General features: G+C 46.3%; 1 protein-coding gene across 1 annotated transcript; it reads left to right on the top strand.

The window, feature by feature from the left end:
* Positions 1 to 8333: 8333 nt before the first annotated feature.
* On the top strand, positions 8334 to 11096 carry LOC119396907 (uncharacterized). The gene has a single exon (XM_037664282.2). It carries the CDS (start codon positions 8986 to 8988, stop codon positions 9766 to 9768), a length of 783 nt encoding a protein of 260 aa, XP_037520210.1. The 5' UTR covers positions 8334 to 8985; the 3' UTR covers positions 9769 to 11096.
* Positions 11097 to 12178: the final 1082 nt, after the last annotated feature.

Below are 12178 nucleotides of genomic sequence, written 5' to 3'. Positions count from 1 at the left end.
ATGACAGAACGGCGCCAGGACTTTCACAGCTGGCTGTTCCCAGACAAGGGCCCAGCCATGCCCTGGCCCGAGAGTCCCTTCAGAGGTTCATGTCTCGATCTGTACCTCTGAAGGACCTCTCTCATAGTAGATTAGAGTAAAATATTGCCCCCCCCCGGCCCCCCCTGCCGAGGGGATATATCAAAATTTTACTACCCCTTTGTCGTATGTTCGTGCGTACACACACACACACACACACACACACACACACACACACACACACATATATATATATATATATATATATATATATATATATATATGCGTGCGCAGAGGGGGGGGTGGCAGGAGGGCGGCCGCCCCCCATAGTCACCCAAGAGGGGAGCGCAAATTCTACCCCATACATTGATTTAATTATGGGAGGGTGGGGAGGGGGGGCGCCGCGATGAACCTTCGCCCCCGCCCCTGAAGGGGAACCCTGCGCACGCGCGTGTGTGTGTGTGTGTGTGTGTGTGTGTGTGTGTGTGTGTGTGCGCAAATTGTAAAACTAGAGTAAGTTGTTCGTCATAAACAGAAGAACACAAACAAAGTATTTGATAAATAAAATAAAGTTTATTTCTCTCTCTCTCTCTCTCTTTTTTTTCCTTTAATGCTAAGCAAGAAATCTTGGACATGGCGTCCTGGAGCTAGCTGTATCAGTCGAAGCCTCATGCAATGCTCAGAGCATTGCATGGGGTTTCGGATATTATTGGCTTTAGTGAAGTTGAAGAACTGGGAAGCATTTGCTGAACTGACTACTTTTTAACATGAATACCTGCCAACTGGCTCAGCTCTCTGTTGTCCAGCTCATAGCAACGCTTTTAGATCCCTGTCTCATAGCTCCCTGCTAGTTTCGGTTTCGTTTCTCAGAAAGCATTACATATATGACGTCACACAGAAGGTGGTGACGTGAGCCAGAAATAGCGTGTACTGCTAGAGTGACCTAGAATAGGGGGAGTGTCCAAAGCGCCGCGCGTAGAGTTACTGTATATGCTACCTTTAGGTAAGCATATACAGTAACTCTAGCCGCGCGTAGAGTGCCTCGATGCGCGCGCCCCCGCTTAGAGTGGTGTCAGCTTTTGAAAGGGCAGGTGCCGCCTCCTCGGCCTTCGCGGCAGCGTGGCCGCCATTTTGAACCCCCCGCCCGGTTACTTGTGCGTGGCGCGTGTGCTGTTGTTAGGTCGGCGGTCGTTTCCCTCCAGTTTTATGCGCTCGCTACCGTCACCATGGCCGGGTGTTGCGTGCCGCAGTGGACCAATCATTCTAGGAACGCTGAGAGCTGTATCGTTTTAGAAGATACGAGGTTTCTTTGGACAGTAAAAATAAACGTGACAAGCGGCATCCGCAGAACACATTATGCACTTGCAGCGTAAGTTTCCGACCGGTATTTCGAATGCACATGCAAGGATAACTTCTGCCGCTGTTAACCTTGCGTAATAAATGGACACACTGATATCAGCTACATGCTTAAAATGCTTTGGTTCACGTGTGCATGAATCCTGCATTTTTTTTTCGCAAACATTCTTTACTGCACTTGGTTGGTCCTGTATGTGCCTTTGATTTTTGCTTTCGCTATTTTCGTGATTTGAAATGTATCATGGAATATATTATGCGTGTCTGTCTACAGATCGGATCCTTCTTTTTTCTTAATATTATTTATTTCTGAGAACTAACGTCACAAAAAACCCGATATGATTATGAGAGGCACCGTATATGGTGGAAGGCTCCCGAAATTTTGACCATCTGTTGTTCTTTAACGTACACCTAAATCTAAGTACGCGGGCCTGTCATTTCACCTCCATCGAAATGGGGCCGCTTCGGCCGGGATTCGATCCCGCAACCTTCGGGTCACCAGTCAAGCACCATAACTAAAACCATGGCGGGTTTTAGTTATGGTGCTTGTTTTTTATATTCCTTTCCGTGTTTCAAGTACGCCTTCTATGCTGGTCTGATGCCCATGTATGTATGTGTGCAGCTATATGTTTTTTATCCTTCCCTGTTTCTGTGTTTCAAGGTTACATTTTCGTCCTGTCTTAAATAATTACACAGTTCCTGCTTTTTTTAATCATTTACGATCACTGTGAAGCGACTAGGGGCAGTTTGTTTTATTGTGTAATTTGCGCTTTATTTGTGTAGTTGCTTCTGTCAGCGCAGCATTAATGCGAACAAATAAATGGCCTGTACACTGTACACGCCCCCCCCCCCCCACCAACACACACACATTCAGTATTTTATTTCTCTGAGCAAAGATAATTTATTTATTTATTAGTAATGTAAGCCCTGAAGGCTCATACAGGAATGCGCATACAAACAGTTCTCGCGAAGCGTCTATACAAAGAAGAGGCATGAAAACAACAAGAAGACGGGGAAGCATTGTGTACAGTAGACACGCTATGTCAGTAAAAAAATACAAGAAACAAAGTCAAGTTGTACAATGAGTACGTCATGGAAAACCAGTTAATGAAATAAAAACTCACATGGTCCCTTATGCGTTCGCTTAAGACGGCTCGAAAGTGAAAGCCATCTTCTTCTCAGTTTTTGCGCACCTAGCGCGGTTTTGCATTGCCTCCAAGATCGGAGGCACCTCACCTGGTTTTGCACTGCCTCCGTGATCTGCCCACTTTTGACCAAGCTACGATGTCATGTGATAACGGCATCATATGACGTCACGCCAAAATTTGTGAAGTCATGATGACGTCATATGGTGACGTCATCACATAACGATGATTTTTTGCATCCCTCGTCCCCGACGTCGTGGTACGCTGACGCCGTAGACGCGGGACGCCGGCGGTCAAATTTCGCGTTTGATGAGGTATATAAGGCTTTCGTTTTAAAAAATACGTCCGCCACGTTGGTATAGTGGTGACGGAGCTCGGCTGCTGACCCGACAGTCACGGGTTCGATTCCGGCCGCGGCGGTCGCATTTAGGTGGAGGCGAAATGCTAGAGGCCCGTGCACTGTGCGATGTCAGTGCAGGTTAAAGAACACCAGATAGTCAAAATTCATAGAGCCCTCCACTACGGCGTGCCTCATAATCATATCATGGTCCTGGCAAGTAAAACCCCAGATAATAATATTAATAAAAGAGACAAATAAATGACGCCGTGCATCTGCCGCACAAAGTTTAAACAGTATTGGAAACGCTCAGTAATAGGTGCATGCAATTGGGCATGCGAGAAAACCTGCAGATACAGAAAAAGAAACTGCAGATACAAAAAGAAGAAAACGTACTGATACTGCGCGCACGCAAAGTTTTACGGCATACTACTCAAGAACGTATTCATCGTTTTGATAAGGACTCAAGGTGCAACTCGAGTGCCGATACAGTAGCGGCTACAGATTGCGAGCAAGAAATGTCAGCAATAATAATGATAAAGAAGCTTTCATTTCATTTTAGCAGGATATTCGCACCATACTGCCCCTCGGCCGTTTATTCTGTGTACAATATGTATGATGCCATGTGTAATAAACGAGTAAATTGTTTGCAAACTTACCAAAATGAGCCACCCTAATCGCGCTTAGGTAGCTTCGCAACACTAAATTGTGTATGTTCAGATACATATACTGCTGCTGCTGACATGTATACAAATACTTTAAACAATTATTTGTGTATTTGGAATGCAGAGCTTACGAGAAAATTAAGTAAGGCTTTAGACTTTGTCGTTTCCGTCGTAAGGAAGAGGATTCGTTTTCAACATAACAGAGTCTACGTCTACCTCTAGCGCATATAACACATGCACAGACCGTCAACTTACAAGCATTACATGCTTCCTTGATAAACATTTAGGCAACAACAGCAATAAAAGCTGCCGAAGCTTCAAAAACGAAAAGAAAAAGAGAAAGCTCACTAGCGTGCACTTAGTTCCGGACGTATTCGCGCACCGCAAGCGCTTTGTGTAGCGCGTTTCGCATGCTGCCGAGCTGCGGCGGGATTCGCAATGGCGGCCGCCGTAGCAGACGACGCGCCTGTCCTCACCCTCAGCGGAGCGCGCGGGCATCAAGGCACCCTAGCCGCGCGAATACATGGGAGGAGCGAGGGCCTTTTGCGGTGAACTTCCGCGCCGCGGCGCTGCCGTGCCGGACCCGTGGGCTTTCTCCGCGGCGGAAGCCGCGTCAAAGCGGCGAGCGTCTGCTACGCGCGTGATATTTTGGCCGCTTTTAGTTAAAATTGCGGAGAGTTGGGCAATATTTAATACTGCGTCACTGCAACATAATACTGCAGCGACTCATCACACAGAGAACGTGTTTGTTAGTTTGTGTGTTGTGAAACGGGGTTTTTGTATATATCCTTTCAGCTGGTTTGTCACCGCATTGGTCCCCACTTCCGCGGCTGTTTGAGGAACGCATCCTGCGCGCACTTCATCGTGAGAAAAGGCGCTTAAATTACTTTCGTGTGGAATGACGAACGTAAACTTCCTGCAGGAGAGAATAACTGGAGATAACCAGGAGAACGGAGCACATATATACACGTAGTAACTAGCTCATGCATGCTAACGCGTTTGCACCCTTCATATCCTATCTTTTATTTCGTGCATTCGATTGGTTTTACAAGGCTGCCTCCGGCGCTTTGCTGTTTCAAGCCATTTCATGCGAAATCGAATGTGTCAGTCGGCGTGGTCGCGGTACCAAAAGTAAAAAAATTACTCGCGTCTCGTTCACGTGGTATACACGAAAATTGGCACGGAGGGGCACGAATGTACGTATGCCCAACACGACCGATAGGTCATGGCATCACTAACCTGACATGCTTGCCGTTTGCGTAACCACTAACAATAATAATATGGTGTGCGGCGCGCAAACCCGCTTTCTGTAGCCAGAAATAATTCTGACGATGTGTGGTCTGATGATTTGTTTCCGTCAGGCTATAAAAAACGTGGTGGTCACCTGTATCGACATGTAAACATGTTAGACTTACCCATACATTGTAAAGAACAGACCGCATAGGTAAAATGTATGCGAAAAAATTACATGAAAAAAAAAAAAAACATGGTCCCTTATGCGTTCGCCTGAGATGACTCGAAAACGAAAGCCATCTTTTTCGTCAGTCGATGCATTGAACCTCCCTCGCCCATTTCCTCCGTGATTGCCCCCCGATCACGGAGGCAATGCAAAGCGACCATGTCACGTGGTGGCATCATGATATAACGTCACGTTGAATGACGTCATACTGGCGTCACAAGTTCTGTCGACGTCATCGCGTGATGATTTTGTGCATCACTCGTGTTGGCTACGCGGGATGCTGACGGTCAGTTTTCGTGTTTGATGAGACTTTAGCCTTAAAAAAAGACAAACCAAAGAAAATGAAACGATAACAGTGCAACATCGTGTATGCCTCACCTCATGTTACGAGCGATCGCCCGAAAACAAACGTGATTCTCAGTTCAGAGCAGCTGATTGCACGCGTCTGGGAGACAAAAGAGGCTTGCTTTACCTGTCTGGTCATCTCTTTATATTTATTAAAGAGATGACAAGACTCGCTATTTAAGTACACCGGAGCTTCAGCACGAATTGTCGTGGACGCTATATTGAGGTCATCAGGAAAAAGCGGGAAATTGGGTCGGGTGCCCTGTTGGCCCGCACTCAACTGCAGCGGAAACAATTGTATTTTATGTAACTACGCGTCCACATCTTTTTGTAAAGTCTTTAAACCGGGCGAACGCTGACCTCCGAGAACCGTGAAAACATCTGATGTTGAGAATGAGATGTTTGAAACTGTTTTCATTTCCTATGGTGAAGGCTTGAAGCAATCCATGCATCTCGCGCGAACGTTCCATACTAACGTTCAGCGATCCAATGCATATATATATATATATATATATATATATATATATATATATATATTATATATATATATATATATATATATATATATATATATATATATATATATATATATATATATATATATATATATATATATATATATTATCGCATGTTGCATTTTTTCCGGCGAGGTACATAAGGGATCTCTGCATTTGAACAATTTTCTGAAGTGATTGAGTATTTTATTTATTACACGTCTATTTATCAATTTTTTACCGTATTTTCGGTTCAGGCAGCTTGTACAGCAAGAATGGGGGCATTTGTAACTTTGTTTCATGATATCTGGATATTTGTAAAGCATTTTCTATATTACGCCTTTTATGCAAAAACTTGTGGAATAAGGTTAGTTTACCTGGCACTGCTTTTCTTTCAAATGTTTGCGCATGGTGAGCCTCGTTGTACGCTACCTCAGAAGAAAAAACAAGCCAACAGCATTGCGGTCGTATGGCCGTCTCTACTCTTTTTTTCTTCTTCTTTTTGTTTCCCTTGCGTATTCCCGGTGTGCTCTGTCCATAATAAAGAGCTAGTGGAGGCTAATGAATTGTCGAATAAAGCGGTGTCCATATGGCTAGCAAACCAGTGGCGACCACGAGTAAAAAGCTCGTAGTGTGAAGCGGCCACTGCGCGCAAGTATTTCAGCTGACTGCGCGTGCAATTTAATTTTTTTATAACTCCTAATTCGTGCATGCGTGATGCTATTGCCCGATTACTCGTGCGAATTTTTTTTTCGTTCTTTGCTTGTGCGTGTCCGTTTTGCACGTTTTTACACACGCACCAACGTTCTCGAACTTTGTGACCGAACTAGACCACGCTGATGCCGCTTGACAGATGATTTTTTGCATTCTGTTGTTGCCGCAGCACCAACACAACGTTTAAAGATGGATAAGCTCCATTCCGCACCGCATTATAAAAGTTAAGTAGACTTCAAGTGCCCTGTGTGGAACCGCGGCGCAAAAAACTACAGCGCGTAGCAGACGCCCCTTGCTTTCCGCGCGCTTCCCGAGCGCGCAAAGCCCACGGGTCCGGCGCAGCAGCGGCGCGGCGCGGGAGTTCACGGCAAAAGGCCCACGCGGGAGCCGGCGCTTTGGACACTCCCCCTATTCTAGGTCACTCTAGTACTGCGGCATTTTTGCACAATCGTTAGCTCCAACAGCGACCTATTTACCTCAGCGGAGCAAATTGGAGTGAGTGCCAAAGATGTTTTTTTGTGACGTCACGACACGTGCGTCTCAACGCAAACGAAACCTTCTTGGGAGGCTGTTCCAGGAACGTTCACTACTTTCTCTTAACTCAACAAGAAATGAAGAAAATAGACTGAGAGAACGAGAGTAAACGCCGAAAATAGGTCATGGGTCGGACTTGGAAAGAAAAAAAAAAATGCGTTTCCAAGTGGAGCGAGTGTTCTCTTGAGCCACGGGTAGAAAACGCTTCTAGTACACTCTACCACTGGTTCGAACCTGCACGGTCCCCCCTTTTTTGCACGCGTGCTACAATCTTTCGATAACGCCAACCCCCGCATGGCGGGTGGCTCTTGGACGGGTGATAGCCACTGTACGGGTGATCTGCGACTCGCCCTCCTTGCAGTGGTATCATGCAGCGCTTCTCTAAAAGGTCACAATTCAACCCTGGCCCTCACAGCTGCGGAGCACGACTTGTAAAACATCGTAGGGTTCTGATAATTTCTAGATCCGAATTAACGGATTATCCATCGAAATTTCTTCCACGACCGTCGCTGCATGCAGATATTATTGGCTTTAGTCACGGTGCAAGCACCGTAGCTTTAGTGAAGTTGAAGAGCTGGGAAGCATTTGTAGAACTGAATAATGGGCACGGCCTGTGCTGTAGAGGGCTCCCTTAAAAGAAAGTGGTGGTAATATTTCACAAACACATTGCAATGAAAGGGTAACAAGTAAATTGTTAATAATAAACTGAAAGCTCGGATTCGCTCCAGCGAGCGTGATCATCATCATCATGTGAAATAGGAAAAACAGAAGGAACAATCAAAATATGAAGAGGAACGACATTTAAAAGGACGCAGTTTGTTTGATGTTCCAAATATTTTTGTGTCATACTTTAACATGACCGAACACCCGTATTCATTTTTCTGTCTTTCTTCTTCTTTACCCCGTTGTTTGTATAGGTCATGACACTCAAGATTTGAAGTTCGCGCTTCTAGAGTTTTTTTCCATCAGCGTCGAGATGGCGCAAGTGACGCTTGACTGCTCTTCAAAGCTAACTTTCAAGGACGCCACGAAACAAATGTATCGTATGTATCATGGACACAAGGAAAACTATCCCGATAGTTCGTTTGTATTTACATGCTACTTGTACACCGCCCACATCGAGTAAAATTCAAATAAAGCGCGAGCGAACGTCCGTGTCAAGTGAAATTCGTTTGTGAGACTGCGATTTCACGATACAATCAAATGTTAAGTTCAAACTTATAAAAGTACGCGGGAAACATCAACATATAAATTGACAGCGGTGGGTTAATTTCTTTCAAGCAGATGGCTCGCGTAAATTCAGTAGTGCGTGATATTTCGTACAGCGCGGTCAGAGTAGAAACGGGAACCAACGGATAGACAGATGAAGACGAGCGAGGGTGAAAGAACGAGCGAAAGGGCAGTGGGATAGACAGGAAAGCCGCTCGCGCTTCTTTTGGCAGAGGCTGGATAGGCCTAGTGGCTATGAACCATGGTTCGGTGACAGCTGAATGGCACGGTGGTTCCCCGAGGCCATTCTGAACTACCCACGAAACTCGTGTCGGGGTGTTCTGTGGCTACGCCGTGTCATGGCGACATAACGTCGCCGCCTACTGCGTGATTGACATAAATGTCCTGCTGGAGTTACCTTCATCGAAAGGTGCTCGGTTCCTGACATCCATCGTGTGCATTGACCTCTTCAGCTATTTGGTGGTACCAAGGTGTGTACTTACAAACGCCCCATGAGTGCAAAAGCGGGTGCGAGCAGCCGCTTGCGCCGTCGGTCGGTGATCGCGGTATTTTGGAAGGCCGCACGTCGTCTTCGGCACGACCAAGATGTAGCCAGTGGAGCAATGGCGTAGGCCGTGACCTGGCCAACAGGTGGATCTTATGCTACTCCAAGGGAGTGCGGCTTTACGTTGGTGCTTTCGCCGATGAGATCATGTTTCGGGTCGTCGAGGGGCAGCAGGGCGTAACGCGCGTCTATCGGGTTAGCACCAACGAGCTCGTCTGCACCGTGAAGGAGAAAAGTACTACGTGCAAGACCAATGGCCCACTGCCGTATCCGTCCCGCCTGCGCAGTCCTCGCCGAAGCGCTCCTTACACCAACAACGGCAAGGTGCCCGAGCTGAGCAAGGAGCGCTTCTTGTCTCTGCTCGAATTGCAGCCCATCAGCGGCGTGTGCGGTCCGCGGGCCGTGGTCGAACGCCTGCCAGCTGATTGCGACGGTGGCGAGTGGCCCGGTGCCCAGGCGGCCGTCGCCAACTACAGCAAGTACTGCTGCTCGCGAGGGCGTCTGCACGCGCTGATGCTGCCGTCGTTGTCCTACCCTGTTGTTTACCGTGCCGCGAGACAGCATCGTTACCTGGGTCACCAGTACAGCTTTAACAAGCGCGAGCGCTGGAAGCGCATGCGTGAACTCCGCACTGGTCTGAGCCGCCGGGCTCTGCACCAGCTGGACAGGTGCAAAGATCTGTGTGTCACGGTGCGCCGTCTGACGCCGTCGGAGGTGGCGCTTTGGACGAAAGGTCACATGCGACTGGGTAGGACTCCTCTGCGGGAGCTTCCCAGCTTCTTGCGGCCCGTGCGTTGTGTGCTTCCGGACGTGGTGCAACTGAACGCGCTCAAGGCGGCCAAGCTGGCCATGTGTGTTTTTGGCGTCCGCGACCGCCGAACACGGCCCGGCGCGCTTACGCTGTCACAGGCTTCTTCACCGCTATTCTGAAGGCGGCGCCGCTACTTCTTGCTCATGTTCTCGGGACAATATGGTATTTTAATCTTGCCAAAGGTTCAGTGCTCGGGCAAAGAGCAGATATTCTTCCATGCATATTGTACTTATATGCAGCTGTTGATGTGTCACACCTTTCATACTTCGTCATAAAAAAAAAAATGTTGATACAGAGTAGCATGTGCAAATATCTGCCTTGAAAAATGATGGAGTGCGTGCTGCACATTACGTGCACTGTGCCACATTTTAAGTCTTGCTTTTGCAGCCATGCACTCAAGTTTTAGTTCTTTTGTTATTATTTTTTTCTCTCTCTGCTGCTACCCCTAGCAGCCCATACATGAGAAGCCTTTTGCAATGACATGGTTAATACATGTAGCCAACTGTCGGGATTGGAACATTGTTTTAGTTGCAAAATATCAAGTGCAGCATGAAGCGTAAAGCAACTGGCCCTGTCTCTGCAAAAGTTATTGCACACAAATGGAGCAGTGTTTGACTGTATACCACTCCTGACTGTTGCTGGTTGTAGATGCTTAAGATAGTGATAACAGTACCAGACATATCTGTCAGCTTTGCAGCCTCTTGTGGAACTGTTATTTAATGTGTGTATGAGGTCCTTGATTATCAAGCCACAAGAGTATTTATGTGTGGTACAGTTAGTGGTTTTAAAAAAAATGAGGTCATGGCTTTACCTTCTGTTGGGTTGAAATAACTTATTGCACACGCAGAACAGTGTTAGGTTATGACAGCATACCATGTTGGCGTTCATTTCTCCAGTGAGTAGCTGCATTTGTGACCAGAGGCAATATGCGATTCTGTGTTGGTCTGCAAATAATTGAATGAATGACGTTAAAAAAAATGTGGCTTTCTGCTTCTTTCCAACATTAAAAAAAAAAAGGTTAGCTGGCACGTTACACCCTCGTTGGCTTATCTCCGTTTATTTTGATTGAGCAGTTGCATTGAGTGCAGTCATCTTTGCTTTCGTGCGAGGAATGCTTGAAACTTGTGATTGCACTGTCTGTGGATCTTAGAGTGTGTGAGTGAACAGTACATTGGTGCTGTATAATAAGAAGCTTACTCTGTTTAATACAAAATGCTGTGAGGTTTCGAGCACACAAGCGCAGTGTGCTTTTTAAGGACAGCACGGGAGATCAGTGGGGTTATTTGCTAAGCTCTTTCTTAAGGTGGACAATCACTTTATTTACATTTGAAAGGACTGTATCAGTCCATGAAACAAACTTGCAAACCCTCTCCATCCTTTGCATGAGAGCCATCCTTCCGACTCAGCTGATCTGGCTAGCCATAATAAATTCTTTTTTATTTACCGACCATTGCTTTGTTAACATTTTTGTAGGGGCAAACTCAAGCCATGCTTGCACACAGTGACCATAATCAATAGAATTGGTGAACAGTCGTGACGTTACATTGTGTAAGTTCTTCCCTGGACTGCTTCTAGAGTTTGACATAAGCTGAGCCAGTGTTGGAAAGAATGCAAACCTGCTGTAAGAGGCAACCTACTCTTAACAATGCTGAGTGCTCGTGTGATTAGCCTTGGCTGATGTAAATATGGTTTACTTGGAAGCCATAAATGGAGTGTTAAAAATACCAAGGAACCGTGCTTTCAGTACAAGCAAAAAGCTGATCTCGTGTCTGGTTCATTGCAGTATGAGCAATACTGCCGCATAAGAGAAGTGATATTTTAATGGAGGTTACAAACATATGAGCTCTTACGGCCCATTACATTGACGTTGTTTCTATAGGTATGGAACATTGTGGCAATAAAAAAAAAAAAATGAGGAGCCACCCCATTCTGTGAAGGTGGATAATCAGTGAAGCTGTTTAGCACATGACACAGAGCGACACAGAATTTTGAACCATAGCCGATCATACCCTGCAGCTGAAACCCAAATGTCTGTCCAGAAAATCCCTTTCGCATTCAGCGTGTGCTCCTTTAAATTTTTCCATTTGAGCAGCACGCATGTTTTTGCCGCAACATGCATCATCTTGTCTGGCTTGTCGCGTGTGGTTGGCGTTTTGTGCACAATCTTGAAAAGCCATTTGAGCAGCAAGCGTCTCTTTGCTGCATTTTCCATTTTGCAACACGAGTCGTATTGTCTGGCTTGCTGCATGTACTTGGCGTTTCGTGCACGCTCTTTTTGATGATGTGCCTGGGATGATTGGCACTCTTAATTGGTGTTTGCCACCCATGTGTTCCCTTCTTCATTTTTAGTGGACCAGTGGTGAGTACTGGGGTTTACCCGATTTCTGTGGCGAATACATGTGCTAGGGGTTTTTGCACACACACAGGCAGAATGCCCTAACGATACACAGCTTCGCTGTAAATGGTTTGATATTTACAGGACTGCAGAAATGACCATACAGGTTGTCATGCAAGCAGTATGTTGTCCAT

Source organism: Rhipicephalus sanguineus, chromosome 6 (assembly GCF_013339695.2).
Source record: "Rhipicephalus sanguineus isolate Rsan-2018 chromosome 6, BIME_Rsan_1.4, whole genome shotgun sequence".
Taxonomy (NCBI): domain Eukaryota; kingdom Metazoa; phylum Arthropoda; class Arachnida; order Ixodida; family Ixodidae; genus Rhipicephalus; species Rhipicephalus sanguineus.
Note: the sequence above shows the minus strand (reverse complement) of the source record. Positions and strands in the feature narration are given on the sequence as shown.

Excerpts from the sequence above, each read along its gene's own strand:
- LOC119396907 (XM_037664282.2), top strand. The coding sequence starts at position 8,986 with ATGTTTCGGGTCGTCGAGGGGCAGCAGGGCGTAACGCGCGTCTATCGG.